The 25,100-nt window shown below is 44.4% G+C and overlaps 1 protein-coding gene across 1 annotated transcript in view; it reads right to left on the reverse strand.

Moving 5' to 3' along the window:
- TM7SF3 (transmembrane 7 superfamily member 3) overlaps nt 1-25,100 on the reverse strand; it is a 67,720-nt gene that overhangs the window by 22,773 nt on the left and 19,847 nt on the right. Inside the window, exons 2-3 of the mRNA XM_040435678.1 lie at nt 9,966-10,120; nt 366-516 (exon numbers count right to left, since the gene is read on the reverse strand). Of these exons, the coding sequence (XP_040291612.1) occupies nt 366-516; nt 9,966-10,120 (306 nt within the window). The remainder of the gene's footprint in view (nt 1-365; nt 517-9,965; nt 10,121-25,100) is intronic.

The raw sequence follows: 25,100 nt of genomic DNA on the forward strand, positions 1-25,100 counted from the left end.
CTTAAGGCTAAAATTCGTATTGTCACTAAGGGGTTAAAAATGAACTTGTGCCCCCTGAGTGGGCGCCAACAATATTTACTTCAGACATATTAAAAATCTACAATAAAAAAAAGTTACATTTTTGGGAGGGTTTTTTGAAAATTTTAATGCGACTGTTAGGAGGTAAAGCTTCTACCAGGCCCATGACTTTCTTAGCCTCCTGAAAGAAAATATGCCTAGTTATGTGATAATGTATGTCACCCAATGTAGGAGCTATATATTATGGCATTACAGTTCCAAAAAATAATTAATAGTAATATTTATTGGGGAGGGTAGCAATATTCTGTAACAAGGTTCTGGGTCACTTACACCAGATTGGTACTTACCCCTCTCTGTGTATGGGATACTGACAGCTGATGCCAGCAGAGGATCCGGGTTGGCAGTCTCCAGGTACCAGGTGGCGCGAGTCTGGTTGATGCGGAGGACGGTCAGGAGTCCTGTGTCGCTGCCAGTCTCAGAGTCATTTATAGTTGGAGTCTAAAAGACAAGAAACACAGAAGAATTGCCTATTAGTATAGGAGACACGCAGCTCAGCCATCACTATGCACAATACTAAAGCTAACAGTTTTTACCATACAGAGCTTCAAATCCCATGCATTGTAAAATCCCATCTGCCTGCAGTCACCACTAGGGGGTGCATCATATCTAACTGTATACAGTGTTATTGTTGAGTTCCATGAATGAACAGTATGCAGTAAGCTCCCTCTAGTGGTGAATGCAGGCAAATGAGATTTTAGCATGTAAGTCTAGACTATGCTGGACATTTGGAGCTTTGTATAAGGAACAAAAAGGATCGCCAATCCATATGATAATAAAAATTAAAAAGAATTCACAGAATGTTGGAACGAAAAACAGACATCACCAGAAGTTTCATTTATATGGCACTCATAGCTTTTGTTGACATTATGTGTCATTTCTAAGGCTCCATTCACACGTCCGTTGTTTCTTTCCTGATCTGTTCCGTTTTTTGCGGAACAGATCTGGACCCATTCATTTTGAATGGGTCCTGAAAAAAATTCAGACATTGAGCTGTCCGATTTTTTCAGGACCCATTGAAAATGAATGGGTCCAGATCTGTTCCGCAAAAAACGGAACAGATCAGGAAAGAAACAACGGACGTGTGAATGGAGCCTAACTACAGTGGGGGAAATAATTATTTGACCCCTCACTGATTTTGTAAGTTTGTCCAATGACAAAGAAATGAAAAGTCTCAGAACAGTATCATTTCAATGGTAGGTTTATTGTAACAGTGGCAGATAGCACATCAAAAGGAAAATCGAAAAAATAACTTTAAATAAAAGATAGCAACTGATTTGCATTTCATTGAGTGAAATAAGTATTTGAACCCTCTAACAAAAAAAGACTTAATACTTGGTGGAAAAACCCTTGTTTGCAAGCACAGAGGTCAAACGTTTCTTGTAATTGATGACCAAGTTTGCGCACATTTTAGGAGGAATGTTGGTCCACTCCTCTTTGCAGATCATCTCTAAATCCCTAAGGTTTCGAGGCTGTCTCTGTGCAACTCTGAGCTTGAGCTCCCTCCATAGGTTTTCGATTGGATTAAGGTCCGGAGACAGACTAGGCCACTCCATGACCTTAATGTGCTTCTTCTTGAGCCACTCCTTTGTTGCCTTTGCTGTATGTTTTGGGTCATTGTCGTGCTGGAACACCCATCCACGACCCATTTTCAGTTTCCTGGCAGAGGGAAGGAGGTTGTCGCTCAGGATTTCACGATACATGGCTCCGTCCATTTTCCCGTTTATGCGAATAAGTTGTCCTGTGCCCTTAGCAGAAAAACACCCCCAAAGCAAAATGTTTCCACCCCCATGCTTGACGGTGGGGACGGTGTTTTGCGGGTCATAGGCAGCATTTTTCTTCCTCCAAACACAGCGAGTTGAGTTAATGCCAAAGAGCTCTATTTTGGTCTCATCAGACCACAGCACCTTCTCCCAGTCACTCTCTGAATCATTCAGGTGTTCATTGGCAAACTTCAGACGGGCCTGCACATGTGCCTTCCTGAGCAGGGGGACCTTGCGAGCCCTGCAGGATTTTAATCCATTGCGGTGTAATGTGTTTCCAATGGTTTTCTTGGTGACTGTGGTCCCTGCTAATTTGAGGTCATTAACTAACTCCTCCCGTGTAGTTCTAGGATGCTTTTTCACCTTTCTCAGAACCATTGACACCCCACGAGGTGAGATCTTGCGTGGAGCCCCAGAGCGAGGTCGATTGATGATCATTTTGTGCTCCTTCCATTTTCGAACAATCGCACCAACAGTTGTCACCTTCTCTCCCAGCTTCTTGCTAATGGTTTTGTAGCCCATTCCAGCCTTGTGCAGGTCTACAATTTTGTCTCTGACATCCTTGGACTAGGGTTGTTGCGGGTATCGAAAAATCGATACCCAATCGATACTTTTTTACAAGTATCGATTCGGTACTGTGATTTGCACTTTTTCGATACTGGGCTGCGCAGCCCATTATCTCCTATGGCACAACATGGCGCTCCGCCAGAAAGACAGTGGAGAAGGCGGGAGAGAGAAGGCGGGAGAGAGAGAGGGAGGGAGAAGGAGGGAGGGATTCCCTCCCTCCTATGACGCTGCCGCCGCTGAGCCCAATGGAGTAAGCGGGCTCTGAAGATGCCTGCATCACTGCCACCAATGACTGTGCGTTTAATTAAAGGAGGAGGGGGGACGGGGGAGGTAATAAACTGCTGTGCCGTCTGACTCTGAGACTAGTGAGCGCTGAGTTCAGCGAATGACACCGGCGGCAGCGGAGCAGCCTCCTCCTCCGTCCTGAGTCACTCACACTTGTCTTGTGTGCTGCGCCGTCTAACTGAGACGAGTGAGCGCTGAGCTCAGCGAACGGCACCAGCGGCAGCAGAGCAGCCTCCTCCTCCGTCCTGACTCCTAACTGAGTTACTCACGTTTGTCTCGTGTGCTGCGCCGTCTGACTGAGACGAGTGAGCGTCAGCCCGAGCCCCAGAGTCAGTGAGACTGAAAAGCAGCCAGCCCAGCATAGCAGGTACCTAGCCTAGCCCACAGCCAGACCCAGTGCAAGAGTGATGATTAGCCTGCCTCAAAATAAAGGCAGGCAAAAACCATATCTATAAGGAAGACAGCCAGCAAGATTTGGGGTTAATGTGACTCATTAACCCCAATCTTGCCACTACCCATGTTTTAAACATGATGGGGGGTCACTTATTTTTAATGTCAGGCTGGGCGCATGCTTTTGGAGTCTTTGGAATGGACCCCATGTGCCTCACATTAAGAGTAAGTGACCCCCAAAGTACCATCTAAGGCTACTTTCACACTTGCGTTTGAACGGATCCGATCATATTAATGCAGACGGAGGCTCCGTTCAGTACGGATCCGTCTGCATTAATAACTTAGAAAAATTTCTAAGTGCGACTGCGAAAGTAGCCTGAGCGGATCCGTTCAGACTTTCAATGTAAAGTCAATGAGGGACGGATCCGCTTGAAGATTGAGCCATTGCCCGGTATCGCATTGCCGGCACCCTGCCCCTGACAGGGAGCTGCGATCAGCGGCAGTTAACTGCCGCTGATCTGCTAGTACCCGCCTCCTGTATAAAGGGGTAAAATCATTGGTGGTGCAGTGTGCCCCCCCCCCCCCCCCCTCAATCCCCCCATCCCATTAAAATCATTGGTGGCACAGTGCGCCGGCCCCTCTCAACCCTCCAGTATTAAAATCATTGGTGGCAGTGGCCACAGGGACCTCTCCACTCCCCCTCATTGGTGGTGCAGTGGCAGCTTCTGATCGGAGCCCCAGCTGTGTAAGCCTGGGGCTCCGATCGGTTACCATGGCAGCCAGGACTGGTTGCCATGGTAACATCCCTGATGCTGTGTGCACAAAGCACAGAGCAGCAGGGACAGTGTGGAGTCCTATTCACCCTGATAGAGATCTATCAGGGTGAATAGGAAAAGGGATGAAAGATCCCAGGTTCTAGCCCCTAAGGGGGGAAATAGTTATTAAATAAAAAGTGAAAAAAAAAAAAACACTAAAATATGAAGTATAAATCACCCCCCTTTTCCCAATTTCACATATAAAATATATAAATAAACATATTACATCGCCACGTCAGAAAAGTCCAAACTATTAAAATATAAAAAAAAAATCTAGGTGGTGAATGCCGGAACAGAAAAAATAAAATAAAAACTGCGCGATTCGCCATTTTTAAAAATGAGGAATGCACGTGGCTTTTTTTGTTTATTTTTTTCGCGTGGTATCGAATGGTATCGAGTATCGCAATACTTTTTCATGGTATCGAAACCGAATCAAAAATTTGGTATCGCAACAACTCTACCTTGGACAGCTCTTTGGTCTTTCCCATGTTGGAGAGTTTGGAGTCTGCTTGATTGATTGATTCTGTGGACAGGTGTCTTTTATACAGGTGACTAGTTAAGACAGGTGTCCTTAATGAGGGTGACTAATTGAGTAGAAGTGTCTAACCACTCTGTGGGAGCCAGAACTCTTAATGGTTGGTAGGGGTTCAAATACTTATTTCACTCAATGAAATGCAAATCAGTTGCTATCTTTTATTTAAAGTTATTTTTTCGATTTTCCTTTTGATGTGCTATCTGCCACTGTTACAATAAACCTACCATTGAAATGATACTGTTCTGAGACTTTTCATTTCTTTGTCATTGGACAAACTTACAAAATCAGTGAGGGGTCAAATAATTATTTCCCCCACTGTATATCTCCTCATCCATGCCTACTTGGTAGGCAAATCTTCTGTGCTGTCCACACAAAAGTCCTGTCCACATGGCCGCTGATGGAGGATCATTTGACCAGACACATCAAACACTGCACCTGCACTAAAACTAACTTTTTTATTTTTCTGTTCACTTAGCCAAGTGAGGGCTTATTTTTTGCAGTACAAATATGCATTTTTTAATGGAACCGTTTAATTTACCATGTCTTATATTGGAAAAGAGAGAAAAATTATTTGTGGGGTAAAATTGAAAAACAAAAACATATTCCACCAAGGATTTTAGAGTTTTGATATTATGGCATTCACTGTGTGTCCCAAATGACACCACGGCCTTATTTCGGGGCCCAATCCCAAAAAAAAAAATTTAAAGGCTATGTACACCTTTGGAGTCAATTATTTTAATATTTGCATTTAAAGAGGACCTTTCACCAGTATTGCAAAAGTCTAATTAGGGTGTTGCCTTATAGGGCGGCCCCCACTGATGCCATGGCTGTTTTTTCCCCCCCAAAAGACAGAGAGCAGAGATAAGGAGTCCATCTGCTCCTCAGATGACAGAAATGACAAAAAATCCACAGGCAGCTAGTAGAGAATGTCAGCTCTGTACACAAAAAAGGATTCCATATTGTTAATAAAGACCAATTGAAAAAGTGATTTTTAGGTCAAAATGAGCATAATGCAATAATAAAAAAAATTGCCCCCAAAGGCGTCCATAGCCCAAAAGATGAAGCTTAATTCGGTCTACAGAGCTGTATGAGAGCTTGTTTTTTTGCGGCACAAACTGTAGTTTTCATTGGTACTATTTTTGGGTTATTCGGTTTTTGGTTATTACAATTTTTTTTTGGGGGGGACCAAGGTGACTAAAAAAAATGGTGAATCAAGTGTTTTTACATTTTTTTTTTATATTACAGCATTCACTGTGCAGGAAAAATGTTTAAAGGGAACCTGTCAACGGTTTTTAACAATAAGAATCATTGGCATCCTGAGATAGTTCTCCCCCCACCCTAATCATCCTAGGATTTTTTTTTTGTTTGTTTAACACCTCCAAGTACTTCTTTTACAGTCCACTTTCGCTTTTTTCAAGTTATGTAAATTAAATGCTTTCCCATTACATGCGTGACAGAATCTAAAGATCCTACCCTCCTTCCGAACTCACGTCCCAAATCCCGCACATGTGCAGAACCAGTCACCTAACTACTCATCTCACACTGATCATATAATGTATACTGCGCAGCTGCGAGACCTGGAGGAGAAGGGGTGGAGACAAGCAATCGTAGAGGGTGTGTCTTATTCATTTGTGGGTGTGGCTGGACTCCAAGAGTCAGAGAACGCTGGACTCATCTCTGAAGCATGGAGGAGACAGGACTCATCTAAGGTGCATTTACATATATGGCGGGAACATTTATTTTAGGTTTTCCTCTGAACTGATAGTTTGTTCAGAATTGATTTAATATCATTATTAATGTATTAAAAAGTATTTATAGAAAAGTGAGTGGATAAATAGGCTTAGAAAGTGATGACAGGTTTCCTTTAATATTTTTACATTTCAGATGCAGTGATACCTGCTGTTTATTTTTTGGTCTATATATTTTTATATGTAAAACTGGAAAAGGAGTGATGATTTAAACTTTTCATATCTGCGATGCTAGGGAGGCTCATCCCCGTCTGCAATTGGCTGCTCCCCCCCTCAACCCGGATATTTTCATCCATGCACGGGGAGAAGCAGCAGCGGCAATGTGGGGACCAGGAGCGGCGTAGGGAACCTGGCTCAGTATATTCAATGTGGGGGGACATTTCATACTCTCGGATAACTCCTTTAATAGAATTAAGGTATGTTATACACAGATGTTGTATGTCACTCCTACCCATGACTGGAGGTCGAGCTAATGACCCCACCAGGTCTTCAGTCTCTCATACTCCTGAGCTGCATTCACTGTTCTGCTGGTGGAGTCAATGTGTACATACAGATGTAGCTGAGCTAAACTTTGTTAACACATGAAGAATGGCAAGAAAACTATAACTAACTTTCAATGGAATTCAAAAGGCTTTGTCACAAGATAACCAAGATAACACTGTGTCATGTGCTATCAGAGTCAATTTTAGCTTGGCTACATCTGTACATTACAATAGTTATCATTTACTGATCCTGAGTTACATCCTGTATTTTACTCCAGAGCTGGATTCACTATTCTGCTGGTGGAGTCACTGTGTACATATATTACATTACTTCATGCCGGATCAGTCTTGATCAGTATCCCGTGACGCACACAAACACGCTGCTCGCATCGATTTTGTGTCCGGCACTGGAAAGCAACAAAAAGGAATGCATTCTGGTGCGTTCAGTTCCGTTCAGTTTTGTCCCCATTGACAACGAATGGGGACAAAACTGAAGCATTTTCCTCCGGTTTTGAGATCCTATGACGGATCTCAATACCGGAAAGGAAAATGCTGATTTAAAAGTAGCCTTATCCTGTAGTGATCCTGAGTTACACCTCCAGAGCTGCTTTTCTCCTGGTGGAGTCACTGTGTACATATATTGCTTAGGCTACTTTCACACCTGCGTTAGGTGCGGATCCGTCTGGTATCTGCACCTATAATGCAAACGCTTAGATCCGTTCAGAACGGATCCGTTTGCATTACCATGAACAAAAAAAAAAATTATTATAATTTTTTTTTTTTTTTGTTCATGATAATGCAAACGGATCCGTTCAGACTTTACATTGAAAGTCAATGGGGGACGGATCCGTTTGAAAATTGAGCCATATTGTGTCAACTTCAAACGGATCCGTCCCCATTGACTTACATTGTAAGTCTGGACGGATCCGCTTGCCTCCGCACGGCCAGGCGGACACCCGAACGCTGCAAGCTGCGTTCAGGTGTCCGCCTGCTGAGCGGAGCGGAGGACAAACAGTGCCAGACTGATGCATTCTGAGCGGATCCGCATCCACTCAGAATGCATTAGGGCTGGACGGATCCGTTCGGGGCCGCTTGTGAGCCCCTTCAAACGGAACTCACAAGCGGAGCCCCGAACGCAGGTGTGAAAGTAGCCTTATCCTGTACTGATCCTGAGTTACAGCATGTAATATTATGCTGTATATACAGCACGGTGGCTCAGTGGTTAAGCATAAGTGCATAAAATAAATTATACTCCAGAGTTGCACTTACTAGTTTGCTCTTAGAGTTACTACGTGTACATACTGTGTACCTAATATCAAGCATCAGTAAATCCTGTAGGATTGGTACAGGATAAGTAATGCATGTACAGTCGTGGCCTAAAGTTTTGAGAATGACACATATTAGTTTTCACAAAGTTTGCTGCTAAACTGCTTTTAGATCTTTGTTTCAGTTGTTTCTGTGATGTAGTGAAATATAATTACACGCACTTCATACGTTTCAAAGGCTTTTATCGACAATTACATGACATTTATGCAAAGAGTCAGTATTTGCAGTGTTGGCCCTTCTTTTTCAGGACCTCTGCAATTCGACTGGGCATGCTCTCAATCAACTTCTGGGCCAATTCCTGACTGATAGCAACCCATTCTTTCATAATCACTTCTTGGAGTTTGTCAGAATTAGTGGGTTTTTGTTTGTCCACCCGCCTCTTGAGGATTGACCACAAGTTCTCAATGGGATTAAGATCTGGGGAGTTTCCATGGACCCAAAATGGCAACGTTTTGGTGCCCGAGCCTGGTGCCAGGCCATCTTCCAAAAGTCTTCGCCTCACTGTGCGTGCAGATGCGCTCACACCTGCCTGCTGCTATTCCTGAGCAAGCTCTGCACTGGTGGCACTCTGATCCCGCAGCTGAATCCTCTTTAGGAGACGATCCTGGCGCTTGCTGGACTTTCTTGGACGCCCTGAAGCCTTCTTAACAAGAATTGAACCTCTGTCCTTGAAGTTCTTGATGATCCTATAAATTGTTGATTGAGGTGCAATCTTAGTAGCCACAATATCCTTGCCTGTGAAGCCATTTTTTATGCAACGCAATGATGGCTGCACGCCTTTCTTTGCAGGTCACCAATGGAAGAACAATGATTTCAAGCATCGCCTCCTTTTAACATGTCAAGTCTGCCATTTTAACCCAATCAGCCTGACATAATGATCTCCAGCCTTGTGCTAGTCAACATTCTCACCTGAGTTAAGACGATTACTGAAATGATCTCAGCAGGTCCTTTAATGACAGCAATGAAATGCAGTGGAAAGGTTTTTTTTGGGGGATTAAGTAAATTTTCATGGCAAAGAAGGACTATGCAATTCATATGATCACTCTTCATAACATTCTGGAGTATATGCAAATTGCTATTATAAAAACTTAAGCAGCAACTTTTCCAATTTTCAATATTTATGTAATTCTCAAAACTTTTGGCCACGACTGTACACAATGACTCCTCTAGCAGAATAATGAGTGCAGCTCTGGAGTATAATACAGAATGTAACTCGGGATAAGTACAGGATACACAGTGACTCCACCAGCTCTGGAGTAAAATACAGGTTGTAACTCAGTATCAGTACAGCATAAGTAATATATATGTAGATAGTGACTCCACCAGCAGAATAGTGAGTGCAGCTCTGGAGTATAACACTGGATTTAACTCAAGATCTGTATAGGATAAACAAAATATGTAAGTGGACATGTACTATAAATTTTATTTACTGGACTATTATAGGATATATACAATCGTATGTGCATTTTTCTATCTTCATTTAGATGACAGTATCAGTTTTGCGGAACGGAGCGGCCAGCCCTATGGTAGAAATGCCTATTCTTGTCTGCAAATTGCAGACAAGAATAAGACCCATTTTATCTTTTTTGTGGGGCTGAGGAACAAAAGTAGAGATGCGGAAAGCCGGGTCCGCATCCGTTCCACAAAATTGCAAAACGGCTGTGAACACAAACATATGGTCACATATGAGCCCTAATATGTGTCAGGAGGACCCCAGGAACTCACTAGAATTAGAGGACTCTAGTTTCAGCTCCCCTCATGAATGTAGCCCTGCCAGCATAAATCAAGAATAAAACCACAGGAAATGAGGTCTCCATAATGGAAAGTTGCTTGCTGTGTCCCCACTAGACCTCCAATCACTTGTGAAGGCCAACCTGGTCACCTTCTTTGCTAGTGGAGACTCTGGATACATGGCTGATGGTCCACAGTGCTGTAGAGGACAGTGCGGGGTACAGGGGACCGCTTTGTTGGGTACACACCTTGTCGATGGACAGCGTCACGTTGACATACTGACTGTGCACCTGGAAGAGGATGAAGGAGACATTGCTGGGAATGTTCTGCAGAATAAACTCCATGGGGGAGGAACGATTCAGTTTAACATCCGTAAACCTTCCCATCGAGACTTCGGTGAGTCCTGCAAACCAGAGGCAGAAAGAGCAACCATAAATCTGGAGCAGTTGCTGGATTTTAACCCAAACACCCCAGGATAAAGGGTTACTCCCCTCCCCCTTTGTCACCCAGCTTTCTGCATACTCTAAAACCTGCAATTCAATTCAACCCACACTCCCTCTCTGCCTACTTGGGATAAGAAACAGACTGATCAGGATGAAAACGAGCTATAGGGATCTCCCAGACAGAGCAGTGCATGGAAATAAGGAGGTAATATGTATGACTCAACCTCTATTCCTAATCCCTGCCTGTGCTTTTCACATTCGATCTATGAACCAGGAAGCTCAGGATGAATAGAGATTTTGCTCAAAAGCCCCCCCCCCCCCAAAAAAAATAATTCATTATTATGGAGTTAACTCAACACCCTTGTTTCTACTTTGTCAGTCTTTACCGCTCTGTCATTCTATGCATTTTGTAGGTGTTAAAGGCCATCTGTCAGGAAGATGAACATTATTAAACCAGGCATAATTCCTGGCAGGATTAAAAGCGTACCTCCGCTACATAAATAATTAAACCAATGAGATATCTGGAGCCCCTTTGTGCACCACAGACCCCGTGTATCAATTGCCCCTCCCTCTCTAAGGGCTTATGCACACAAACGTATTTTCTTTCCTTGTCCGTTCCGTTTTTTTTGCAAAATACATATGGTCGTGTGTATGAGCCCTAAGACCGACAGGCCTCGGCATCTCGCATGTCCCAGTAATCCCACACCTGCCATACACATTTATACCATTGGTGCTTCCCCAGCAGCAAAGTGACTACTGCGCATGTGCTGATAACGTCACCAAGGGCTCTTATTTTCTTATTACCGCCACCAGATATCATGGTAATGCAACACACTGTAAGTAAGCTGCCAGACATCAAGAACCAGCCATAGTTAGTCACTATTGGGTTTAATGTATATTACCACTGCAGTTAGCCCCCTCTAGTGGTGGCAGCAGGAGATAGACGTTTACCATACATCTCTAGATCTATACAGTGGATTTGGAGCGATGAATCATGGAAATAGAGCTCTGACTACTAAAAAGATATATTAGTTAATCAGACCAGTTTAGATGAAAGTAAAAATACAATGGTAGACTGTCACGGTGGGGGAAAACCCCCACCGTACAATGAGAAGCAGACGGGATAGCAACTAGGCCAGGAAGCTGGGATAAGGGAGCAGGTCACCTCCTAAAGCTTACCTAATCCCCGCCCTTACTCCTAACCATATGAGCGGAACCAGAGGGTAGGACGGCCCCTACCCAGGAACCTTGGACCCAGAGTCCTCCTGATAATCCCTGGAATAGGAGCAGGAGTGTGATGAGTGGGAGCTGACAAAAGCTAGAGTGTGAGCTGAAAAATCAGGACATGATATCTAAACTGCCACCACTCCCTCATTTTCAATCCCACCTACACAAATCGGCTGCTAATTTTATAAATGTATGTTTTAATGTAACTGTGAAGCCGTTTGGGCAACAACATTACATTTCTCACTTTATCAAGCTTGCCATGTGCACTTTTTAAATTTGATAAATCAACTGGTTAGTATAATGTTTACTATCTTCACTCACTTCAAACACTTCACACAGTTACTCTGCCCAGTCTATAAAGTTACTCTGCCCAGTCCATAAAGTTACTCTGCCCAGTCCATAAAGTTACTCTGCCCAGTCCATAAAGTTACTCTGCCCAGTCCATAAAGTTACTCTGCCCAGTCCATAAAGTTACTCTGCCCAGTCCATAAAGTTACTCTGCCCAGTCCATAAAGTTACTCTGCCCAGTCCATAAAGTTACTCTGCCCAGTCCATAAAGTTACTCTGCCCAGTCCATAAAGTTACTCTGCCCAGTCCATAAAGTTACTCTGCCCAGTCCATAAAGTTACTCTGCCCAGTCCATAAAGTTACTCTGCCCAGTCCATAAAGTTACTCTGCCCAGTCCATAAAGTTACTCTGCCCAGTCCATAAAGTTACTCTGCCCAGTCCATAAAGTTACTCTGCCCAGTCCATAAAGTTACTCTGCCCAGTCCATAAAGTTACTCTGCCCAGTCCATAAAGTTACTCTGCCCAGTCCATAAAGTTACTCTGCCCAGTCCATAAAGTTACTCTGCCCAGTCCATAAAGTTACTCTGCCCAGTCCATAAAGTTACTCTGCCCAGTCCAACCTTTCCACAGTTACTCCAGCCATTCCAACAGTTACTCAAGCCACTCCACCCAGTTACTCCGCCCACTCCAGTTGTAGACTACTGGTGGAGGCAAGAACACTTCACACAATTTCCCCAGAAATTGTAGCTTTTCTAGTAGTAATTATATTCTTGTACATAGCGGGCAGTATTATAGTAGTTATATTCTTGTACATAGAAGGCAGTATTATAGTAGCTATATTCTTGTACATAGGAGGCAGTATTATAGTAGCTATATTCTTGTACATAGGAGGCAGTATTATAGTAGCTATATTCTTGTACATAGGAGGCAGTATTATAGTAGTTATATTCTTGTACATAGGAGGCAGTATTATAGTAGCTATATTCTTGTACATAGAAGGCAGTATTATAGTAGTTATATTCTTGTACATAGGGGACAGTATTATAGTAGTTATATTCTTGTACATAGAAGGCAGTATTATAGTAGCTATATTCTTGTACATAGAAGGCAGTATTATAGTAGTTATATTCTTGTACATAGGGTGCAGTATTATAGTAGTTACATTCTTGTACATAGGGTGCAGCATTACAATCGTTATTTTCTTCTCTGGAGGGGGCAATATTATATGATGATTTTATGTTGAGAGTGATTACAATGTGTCCAGTGCTACACACAATTACAGGTGAATAAAAAGTGACTATTCAAGCCCACGGGCAATGGTGTCATCTGAAACTCAGGAGGACTTTAGCAAACATAATATATTCAACACAGTAATATCTCAACTTTTCTGTGGGTTAAAGAGAACCTGTCACCGGGATTTTGTGTATAGAGCTGAGGACATGGGTTGCTAGATGACCGCTAGCACATCCGCAATACCGTCCCCATAGCTCTGTGTGCTTTTATTGTGTAAAAAAAAACGATTTGATACATAGGGACAGGACTCATCTCAGGTTAATTTGCATATGTATCAAATCAGTTTTTTTACACAATAAAAGCACACAAAGCTATGGGGACTGGGTATTGCGGAGGTGCTAGCGGCCATCTAGCAACCCATGTCCTCAGCTCTATACACTAAATCCCGGTGACAGGTTCCCTTTAAGATCAAACTTATTTCCAAGAAACAACATTGCTGACACAAAGAAAAAGCAATGTAAAAATACTCACAAAATGTCTTAAAACAGAAGTTAGCTGTATGTGTTTGAGAGGGGGGCGGAGGGAAATCAGCATTTCATTACTCTGTTTGGATGATACTCTACAATGATTCCTCTTTACTACTATAGCAATGGTGATCTCTGGGGGAAATCTTGCTGGTTCTGGCTGCGGATTTTGCCCTTTTGCAATGCATAAGGTGAAATCCTCTACGAGTTTGGCATGTAATTCCTGCGGTTTACGATGCTGGTTTTCGGCAGCAAAATATGTACCATATGAACGTGCAGAAAAGGTTATCCTATCTGATGATCAGGACAGGAGGCGGCCACACAGGACAAATTTACTAGTTTATGCTGCCCATTCAGAAGAATAGGCAACCATGGAATATACGGCCATACCAAATCCTCCAGTGCAGCACAGTGTTTTCAGTAGCACTGTCATCCGGCTGTAATGCCAAATCAAAGCAACTATCCTTAAAGGGTAGCCTTATACTGCAAAAAGTAAGCCATATTTAATGAATCCAGACTACCCCAATAAAGATCATCTATATCGGCTGGATTGTAAGTCATCATGTATACACCACCGCCACATTGTTACCTATTACCCTAAGGGCCCATTCACACGGCCGTATGAACGGGTCCGCACCCATTCTGCAATTTTGCGAAAAAGGGTGCGGACCCATTCATTTCAATAGGGCCACAAAAGATTCGGACAACACATAGTTGTCTTAAATTAGAGTCAGGTGTTTTCAATCAATGGCATTACAATCAAGTCGAAGTCTGATCTTCATAACCCATTTGTGGAAGTGTATCATGGCACAAATAAGGCCTCATTCACACGTCAGTCTTCGGTCAGTGATTTCCATCAGTGATTTTGAGCCAAAACCAGGTGCGGCTCTAAACACACCAGGTGCGCCTCTTGCACATGGCTGTTGTGGGTCCGATCCGTGCATTGGGGACAGCAATTTGTGGTCCCCAATGCACGGGCAACGTCCGTGCGGCAGCCAGGACGGATTGAGACCCATTCAACTTGAACATGTTCTATTTTTTTGCGGTGCAGAGGCACGGACAGAAACACCACGGAAGCAATCCGTAGTGCTTCCGTGGGGTTCCGATCCGTGCTTCCATTCCGCATCTCCGTGATTGCGGACCCATTCAAGTGCATGGGTCCGCATTCTTGATGCAGAGTGCACACGGGCCGATGCCCGTGTACTGCGGACCCGCCGTATGCGGGCCGCAATACGGCCACGGGCACACAACGTTTGTGTGCAAGAGGCCTTATACCTTATGTCTGTGGAGGCTCCGCTCCTGGTTTTGGCTCACAATCACTGATTGAAATCAGTTACCAAACGTTGACATTTGAATGGGTCTTAACCCCTTAATGCTCAGCGCCGTACATGTACGGCGCACTGATCGGGAGGGTGCAGGAGCTGCGCCCGCCCGATCTGCAGCAGGGGTCCGGTAGTCACTGATAGACAGACCCCTGCTGTATGCGCCGGCATCATTAACCCCTGCCCAGCCTACAGACCGCGGCACATGCAGGCTTCAGACATGTGCAGGGTGTCCATTGGGTCCCCGCGCTGCTGTGACGGGGATCCGATGGCAGGGAAGGCAGCCCGATGCCTTCCATAGGCATTGTGGCTGCCTTCCGGGTGAGAGCCAAATTTCAAGTATTGCTTCTAAACTTCTAAGCCTTCTAACGTCCCCCAAAAAAAAAAAAAAAATGGCATTCACAAAATGATCCAAACATGAAGTAGACATATGGGGAATGTAAAGTAATAACTATTTTTGGAGTTACTATCAATTATAAAAGTAAAGAAATTGAAATTGGCTAATTTTTAAACATATAAATAAAAATGAAATATTTTGACTCAAATATATGTGACGAGAAAACAATCTCATTAGACTTCCGGTTCCGGCGCCGCCATGGATAGCCACGTGAAGTGCGAGCTCCCCGACCGCTCTCCCGTACTACCTGCAAATTGGGACGAGGTCCCAGCTAATCGGACGCTTATACAATCCAGGTGGTCCAGTCCTGTGCATGGATTGCTACCTGCTCACGATTGGGAGCAGATCGAAGCAAAAGATGAACCTCAAAGCTGCCAAGCCTGCAAACTGGACACAGGACATGGTGCCCCACACTGAAAAGGCGGAAAACTCCACCGGCCCTCCAGCTCAACAGACGGAGAATGAGGAACCTGGTGAAGGTATGGGGATCGATTATCGCCAGTTAGCCCTGGAGGTCGCTGCACGCATCTTACCGGACCTGCAGGAATCGTTGTCTTCAGCAGTAGCACAGGCCATCTAGCACATGAAGGCAGACATTGCCCAGCATATAGAACATCTGGATACTAAGTACACGATGGTAGCGTCTGAGGTCTTAACGACGCAATCTGCCTTAAAAGAGGCGACTCAGGAGATTAAAAGATTAGCGGACAAAGATGATGAACTTGAAAATCGCTCCAGAAGGAGCAATCTGCGCTTTATAGGCCTCTCAGAGGACATACCCCCGCAAGAGTTAATACACATTTGCGAGCGCGAACTACCCAAAGCAGTAGGCCTACAAATGATCTGTAAGGTGGAAAGAGCGCATCGCGTGGGCCCTGATTTGAGTTCCACTGACGAAAAAACTGGTTGCCAGTGTAAGACCCCGGGCCGGGGTCAGAGACCCAGAGAAGTCATCATGAAATTCCTGAACTATGCGGATAAGGCGGAAATTCGGAAAGCCTACAAGAAAAACGTGCGCAACAGTGCATACGAGGACATTCAGTTCTCCTATTTAATGATTTCTCCGCTGAAGTTCTTAAGAAATGCAGAGCCTTTTCGGGGATCTGCTCAGAGCTCTTTTACAGGAAGATGAGGGTTACACTTCTTTACCCAGCCACGCTGAAAGTTTTTCCACGAGGACGGCACAATAGCCACGTTCCAAACACCTAGAGAAGCGGCGATGGCTTTGAACATAGAGGCAGAGATACAAGTGGGAAGGAGGAAACTGTCTCCAGCACCAGCTCAATCTCCCGGATCGGAAGGAGACCAAGGGGACCCCAACCCGGGATCCAGAGACTCACCAAAAGAACAGCACAAAAAAGGCAAAATGGGTGACCTGACTCTGCTCCAGGAGGAGCATGCAATTAGCAGTTTTGGGGCCGGGCTATGGCTAACACGCCGGGTCCCCACGGGGGTGAACGAGAGTTGTTACATCCCTGATGGACTAGGTATTGTTATCTGATTTATTTTATAATGGGACGCCTGAGACTTTTTATCAGCTCCGTTTGATTGATGTTGCAGGTTTCTCCTATTAGAATTAGGGGTTCTCAATATTAGGCGGCGCATCTCACGAGAGGGTAGTAAGAGGGGGAGTTAATAGGATATTAAATATAATGTGTAGGAGGGGCGTGGCCAAGCTACCGAGGGAGATGGACGCATAAACCAGAGCTCCCGCTCCTGCACTGCGACTAACACTGCAAAAGCCCTTCAAAGTGGTTGTTTTCACACAGCACACCGACGGCCAGAACCTGGCAAACACCCTCATGATGACTCGGGGTAAAAGAGCGTCCAAAGCGTAAGGAAAGCTAGTTTTTCTTCAGCAAAGATCGGAGCCAAGATGGCGCCGACCGGGAGGCCTCCTCCATCGCCCCGAACTCAAGCAACACTAAAAGCGCCAACACACCATCCCCAAGACGGGCAGAGGAAGGGGTGAATGTACATCGGAGCTCAGATAAGGAAGCTGTCTCCCCAGCATCAACGTCTCAATCCCCCCGTTCAACATTTCAGGTCAGTCGGCCTAGCTCTGGCGCGGGATCCCCGCTTGTAGTGCACACCGCACAGGCCTCACCATCAGCCAGCCCAGAAAAGCGGAGGCCCAGGATCCAAGAATCCGGTCACCCTGGGAGCAACTCAGTGGATTCCCCGGAGACGCTAGAATCTCCCTCCACGATTGAGGCTTTACACTCCTTCCCCACCAATGACTTACCCGCATCCAGCAGCTTAATGAAGCAAATGCTGCTAGCATTCAATCATTCTATAACCGCACATATGTCAAACCTGATAATGCCATTGCAGGCTACAGTCATAGATCTGGGTAACAGAACACAACATGTGGAGGAAAAAAATGGGGGAGATTGCCTCTTCCCACAATAATCTGATTGATGAACATGAAGCACTTGCTGCTGAAGTGTCGCACCTCAAGGCCAAAGTTGCAGCTCTAGAAGATAGATCCCGCAGAAATAACCTTAAATTGCAGGGGATCCCAGAAAGTGTTATCCCAGAGGATCTGTCCGATTATATCAAGAGCCTACTAAAATTGCTACTACCCTCTTGCACAGATCGCGACCTGATCATTGATAGAGCACATAGTGTTGCCAAGCCTAAACACCTTCCTGAAGGAACCCCCAGAGATGTCCTTGCAAGGATCCATTTTTATCATATAAAAGAGAATGTGCTGGCGAATGCCAGGAAGCGGGACTGCATGCCAGATCCTTACCAATCAGTTCAGCTTTTCGCGGATTTATCAGCAGCCACCCTGCAACTCCGCCGCACGCTACTTCCCATAACGTCTGCCTTGCGGGCACACTCCATCGCATACCGTTGGGGAATTCCAGTCAAGCTGTTGATCTGTAAAGATGACTCTTTTATTGTGGTTAAATCCGTGGAGGAAGGAAAGAAATTGCTTTCTACCTGGAACATCCAGACGGATCCTACTCACGACCTGCCGTCTCGAAATAGAATCTCAACAGAGGAGGAATGGCAGTTGGTGGAAGGCAGGCGCAAGAAGAGCCGTTGAAGGACTTGCCATCATCTTGATTCTGATGTCACAGGAGTGGATGAGTATTCACTACTCTGTATTGGTTGACTATGTTTACCCCCACCATATTCGAGAGGCAATTACACCTGCCTCTAATCTCTCAACCTGACCGCCCGAGATTAAGGGCGCCTCAAGTTCGGATAATTTTGTTAATCTTATGTTCTGTTTTTTCTTTTTCCTTTTCTTTTATTTATCCTGTGTTTCTATTCTTTAGTAGAGATAAGCCAAAATGTGATATATTTCATGCGTATGGGGCTGAGAGGCGCAGTTTTCTTCTCCTGGGATATTCAAGTAGGCCATTAACTAAGCATACATACCACTACCATGATGCTAAAATTGGGATCCCTTAATGTCAGAGGCCTAAATAGCCCATTTAAGCGCCGCATGTTATGGAAGGAGGCCCTTAACCTTAAATGCGACATCTTTTGTGCGCAAGAGATGCACATACTTGAAAAAGACGCCTACAGGCTCAAACACAATAGTTTTCCAGTGATCATACAAATCGCATGATACGAAAAAGAAACGGGGTGTCCTCCTAGCCTTTAAAAACACTGTAGCTCACACAGAAGTCTCCACTCTTTTAGACCAGAGAGGCAGATATATCATTCACATTTGCTACTTAAATAATGTGTTATTCACGGTGGTGGGACTATATGCCCCAAACAAGAAACCATATCGTTTCCTACACAAAATACTCAAAATAAATTCCTTACAGAAAGGTAGGGTCATTATCTGTGGTGACTTCAACACAGTTCCTGACCTTTCTCTTGACACCACTTCCTCCACCAGAAATGCCTCGGCTAACTTTCCCAATTATTATCACACAATTCCCTTTATGACATATGGCGTATTTTGCACGCCTCGGAAAGGGACTATTCATACTTCTCGCCCTCCCACCGTTCCTATTCTCGCATAGACCTAATTCTAGTAGATAGAAGATCCATTAGCCAGATACAAAAAGTGGACATTGGGCTGATCACGTGGTCTGACCACGCACTGGTTACTGTTGAAATTAAGGAACAGTTCCAATACCCTCCTAGCCAACTTCGGAGAGCGAATGATTTCATTTTAGCTCACTCCCAATACGCAAAAGAGATCACTAAAGAACTAGAGGAATATTTTCTCTTTAATACAGCCTCTGTTACTGACCCCCTCATTGGTATGGCTTGCGCATAAAGCGTACATTTGAGGAGTTTTAATCAAATTGGGCCACATTGATAAAAAACAGAGGGAGAAAGTCCAGAGGGATCTAATAACCCAAATAGAACAGTTAGAAAACGCTAATAAAGCCGCTCCAAATGAAAATACAACACACACTTTGAGGTCTCTCAGACTAAGGGAATGCTTGCTACACTCCTATGACTATTCCCTGAAGAAAACTAAAGCTAGGTACTATTCCCAAGCTAATAAGGCAGGTAGCTTGCTAGCGAACAGAATAAAGGCAAGATCCTCTAAATCCCGTATAGCATATCTATGGAATTCCGCTAAATCTCAAAATCTATATGACCCTAAACAAATTGCCAATAGGTTAATGGACTTTTACTCCCATCTCTATAACCTGGCAAAAGACCCCCACGTCACCCCTCCTTCTCCTAAAGATATAGATACATTTCTGGACTCCCTTTCTCTACCTGCTCTTGCCGCGACACAAAGACTCTCTCACCTCTCCTATAACTGTAGAAGAAATCCTTCGCATAATTCGCCAACTCCCAAGTCACAAGAGCCCAGGCCCAGACGGCCTATCGAATATGTATTACAAATTGTATGCCTCAACGTTAGTACCCCATCTCCAGGCTTCCCTGTCTCGTGCCGCATCAGAGGGAAAGATGCCAGAAGAAATGTTGGAAGCGGTCATAGTGACGTTGCCGAAACCGGGAAAAGATCCAAATACCCCACAAAACTTCCGTCCAATCTCACTCTTAAATGTGGACCTCAAAATCTATTGAAAACTGATTGCAAATAGGTTGGCCCCTATTATTCCATCTTTAATCAACCCAGACCAAGTGGGCTTCGTACAAAAGAGGCAAATCACATATAACTCGAGGAGAGTCCTCAACCTTATAGATTTCGCTAATAGGTCCTCAAAACCGGCGCTTTTCATCACCCTAGACGCCGAGAAGGCATTCGACCGGGTCAATTGGTCGTTTGTCTTCTCGGTGCTCGATAAAATGGGTTTCCCCTCCCAAATGCTAAATGCTATCAGGGCACTATACAAGGACCCCTCAGCAAAGGTTTTAGCTAACGGTATACTATCAGATCCATTCACATTGTCTAACGGCACGAGACAGGGATGTCCTCTATCCCCACTTATTTTAATTTTATCCATAGAACCTTTAGCCCAGGCTATCCGGAGGGCCCCAGACATTACGGGCATTCAAATAGGTGAAAGACAACACTGTATCTCATTGTACGCAGACGACATCATCCTTACGCTCACTAATCCTGCTACTTCATTATCGGCGGCGATGAATCTAATACAAGAATTTGGTACCCTTTCCGATTATAAGATCAACGAGACTAAGTCACAGGTCCTCCCGTTGGGTATACCTGCAGTCGAACTAACTCATCTACAGCAGAAATTCTCCCTCGACTGGCGATCAGATAACATATTGTATTTAGGGATCAATCTCTGCTCCACCCCTCAAAACTTGTACAAAGCTAACTTTTCTCAATTAATACCAACACTACAATCTGAACTTAATAATATAGCGAAAACGGAATTATCATGGCTTGGGCGGATAGCTGCTTTCCAGCAACATATTCTCCCAAAAATGTTATATCTGTTCCGGACCATCCCCATTCCGATCCCAAACTCCTTCTTTAAGCTGACTAATAAAATGCTTAACAAATTTGTGTGGCAAAAGGGCCCACCAAGGATAGCCATGGTCACAATGAATAGACACAAGAAAAAAGGTGGTCTTAGTCTGCCTAACATCTTTGACTATTATCTGGCCTCTAGAATCAATCAGCTGCGGGCATGGTGGGTGGGCGATAAGTCCATAAATTGGGTCCATATTGAGCAGTCCCAAGCTCCCTCACACAACCTTAAAGCCTTACTACTAGCCTCTATCAGTACAAAATCACCCATCCCAACTCATTCATTTTTCATCTCATCTTCGTTAACCCTATGGAAGACATACGTAGATAAAGTGGCAAATAATCCAGTTTCATACACACACTTGGCCCCAATAGAATGTCTATCATTGTTAACTCCCGACCTGACATTGGCATCCTGGAAAGAGAAGGGAATTCTCACCGTGGGTGATCTGTTGACAAACTCATCGCCCAAACCTTTTGCGGATATACAACAGACCTACGGCATTTCTGGTGGAGAAATCTTTAAGTATCTGAGAGTTAAGCATATCCTGAATGATACTCCCATGTCAATTGGAAACGGGATCTTACAGCTGCTGAAACATTGGAACCTCCCCAACACTACCTTCCACTTCAGGAATTAAAGCTATATACTCCCTCCATGGGAATAAACTTTCCTTCACCAAATCTGCCCCATTCTTGGCCTGGGAGAAGGAGCTGGGTCAGTCCTTCTCTCATATCCAATGGACCACTGCCATTGGAGTTGCCACGTCTCACCTCCATTGTGCTACCCACTTGGAATCATATCTAAAAACTGTATTGAGGTGGTACTTCACCCCCCTCAGACTTAGGCTAATTTACCCAGGTGCTTCCCACACTTGTTGGAGGGGGTGTGGCGGAAAAGGGTCCCTGTTCCATATCCTATGGGATTGTCCCAATCTTAGGGATCTATGGACCCAGATCTTTCAAACAGTTTCTCGACTGACTAAAAACCCAATTTTGCCAGACCCTGCTCTCGCCCTTTTATTCTTAAAGATAAATGAGATCCCCAGGGAGGCAAGAGTGATCAGCTTACACATTTTTCTAGCTACAAAGTTATGTATAGTGACTTACTGGAAAAGTACAAAGATACCATCCCTTTCAAAAATAATAGAATCAGTGGCCACCACTTCTGTTTATGAAAATATTATGGCGTACAAAGATTTTAGGATACATAAATTTGAAAAAGAATGGGCCAAATGGGAGGTTGTCCAGGCTCACCCCGTTAGACCTTCCGAATAAACATAGAAGTACCCCGAACTAACTCATACCTTAAGGTGTCCCCTTAAAATTATCCCCATTTTGGTATTCTCATAATAGCTTGTCTACTGCGATTATGTTCATATGTAATGATGTGCCTTTTATGATATCCACACTCTACTCACGTACCCCATTCCCTTCTTTTCCTCCCTCCCCCCCCCATCACCCCCTACCCTCCTTCATACCTTGTTGATCGATTATTTGATTTACTATGTAAAACAAAATGTGATGACAGAATGTATGTTATCTTTATTATTTGCTCTAGCATAATAAAAAATCATTGACAAGTAAATATAATGTGTAGCACTACTACCATGTCGGGAAGAAGTGAAGTTCAGAAGAGTTATGTAGGAGGGTATAGAGTGAATATCTTCTATGTTTTGCTAAACTTTGTTAAAATCTGTATGTTCATTAGGTTGGTATATGGGCTGGGAGGGAGCACGAGTTATATGTGCTGGGAATGATCACAATATTACCCTATCTATCTAAAACCTGTCCTATGTCCGTGGTTAGTGATATTCATAAAAAAGCTGGTCACTATGGTTAACATAATTTCGTGGAACGTTAAGGGTCTCAGATCCCCGCAAAAAAGGATGATGGTATTACGTTACCTAAACAGGCTGCGGGCTGACGTCGCTCTCCTCCAGGAAACACACTTGGAGGAGAGAGATTTCCCGCGTATGCGGAAATTGTGGGTGGGAATGGTGATGGGGTCTCAGTCGGTGGCTCGTAAAGCAGGGGTTCTGATACTATTGCGGAAAGGATTACCTTATTCAGTACAGTCTCATTTTGCTCATGAAGACGGGCGGATTGCTCAAGTTACCCTCAAATCCTCAGGTTTACTGAGTATATACAATAGTTTACTGAGTATATAATAGTTTACAATAGTTTACTGAGTATATACAATATTTATGGCCTTAATGAAACTCATGATACCTTCTTCTCTAACTTAGTGGGCAGACTACTGTTGGACCCGATTCATTACAAAGTGATGGGGGGGGGGGGGGGGAGATATGAATGTAGTGGCTAATTGGGAAGAGGATAGCAGATTGGACAGGGTGGGCAAACCACCGGCAAAAAGACATGAGTCGATACTGAATGATATGATGACGTCCGTGGGTCTGGTGGTAGATACTTGGCACACACTTCGGCCACAAGTCATGGTCGCGCTTAGACTATATTCTGGTATCGGCCTCCCTATTTGGCAGATGCTTATACTCAGAGATAGCAGACATGGTTATTTCCAACCATGAACCCCTATTGTCAACGTTCCGGGATAGTGTGCCTAGAGCAGGCATGCTCAACCTGCGACCCTCCAGCTGTTGTAAAACTACAACTCCCACAATGCCCTGCTGTAGGCTGTTCGGGCATGCTGGGAGTTGTAGTTTTGCAACAGCTGGAGGGCCGCAGGTTGAGTATGCCTGGCCTAGAGGAAAGGACTATATCTGGCGCTTTCCTTCGGATCTGTATGAGAATGAGGAGTTCTGTAAACTAGTTGTTGGGTGGTGGGATGAATATATGGAACTGAATAATAACCCAGATAATGCTCAGCTAACATTGGTTGCAGCAAAAGCGGTGCTTCGGGGCAAGTTGATATCCCATGTGGCAGGATTAAAGAAAAGCGTAGAATGTCATATAGATACCCATAGCAAGGCACTCCGGAGAGCTTATACAGATTTTAAAACTCGACCATCTGACGAGTTGGAACAAATCTGGAAAAAAAAGAGAAGGTTGAATATGAACACTGGTTAAAGAAGAGGGAACAAATGTTCCGATCTCAGGGAGAAGCCCAGTTGTATAGATTTGGGAACAAAGCCGGCAAGCTTATGGCCAAGCTGGTCAAGGGTTATAAGCCGTCTGCTCCTATTTTAGCCCTACGGGACAATGCAGGCATACTGAGAACTGATCCCGAGTCCATAAATATGGTTCTTAGGGGCTTTTATAAAAATCTTTATGAGGTAGGGATGGAGAATGAGGAGACCGGGGAAGAATGGCTTAAGAAAGTTAAGATGCCACACATTTCCTCTGAGGATCTAAATATGCTAAATTCCCAGATTTCGCCCTCAGAGGTGACAGGGGTTATCTCTTCTATGCCACTGGGGAAGGCACCAGGACCTGACGGATATTCGGGGAAGTTTTTCAAGATTCTTAGTGATAGAATTGCGCCACTGTTAACACCGATCTATAATGTATACTTGGGAGGTAACCCCATGCCCATGGAAACAAATGTTGCCCACATTAAGTGGTTACCGAAGCCGGGGAGAGACCCACTTTTGGCGTCTTCGTATAGGCTCATTTCACTCATCAAAATCACGTAAAAAATATTGGCAATGCGGCTGGGTGAGGGGATACCTAGAATAATAGCCAACCCTCAGGTGGGCTTCATAAAAGGACGGGCAGCGGTTACTAACCTACACAAGGTTTTGGCCATCCTTGATGGAGGTCAAACTTCGACCGGAGACCCATCCATGTCCAGCTATACTGACTGTTGACGCTGAGAAAGCGTTTGATAACGTAAGCTGGGGATGGATGGGGAAAGTGTTGGATGTTATAGGACTGAGGTGACAATTCAGGAAATATCTGAGGACGCTATACACTAACCCGAGGGCCAGGATTAACACGCCGGGCTCTCTCTCTCTCACGCTTTCAACTTATTTAAAAGGGACCAGACAGGGGTGTCCCCTGTCACCTCTATTGTTTAACTTGTCTCTAGAGCCGCTTTCACAATTTTTAATTTCCACCCAAGACAGAGGGGATAAG

Source organism: Bufo bufo, chromosome 1 (assembly GCF_905171765.1).
Source record: "Bufo bufo chromosome 1, aBufBuf1.1, whole genome shotgun sequence".
Lineage (NCBI taxonomy): Eukaryota > Metazoa > Chordata > Amphibia > Anura > Bufonidae > Bufo > Bufo bufo.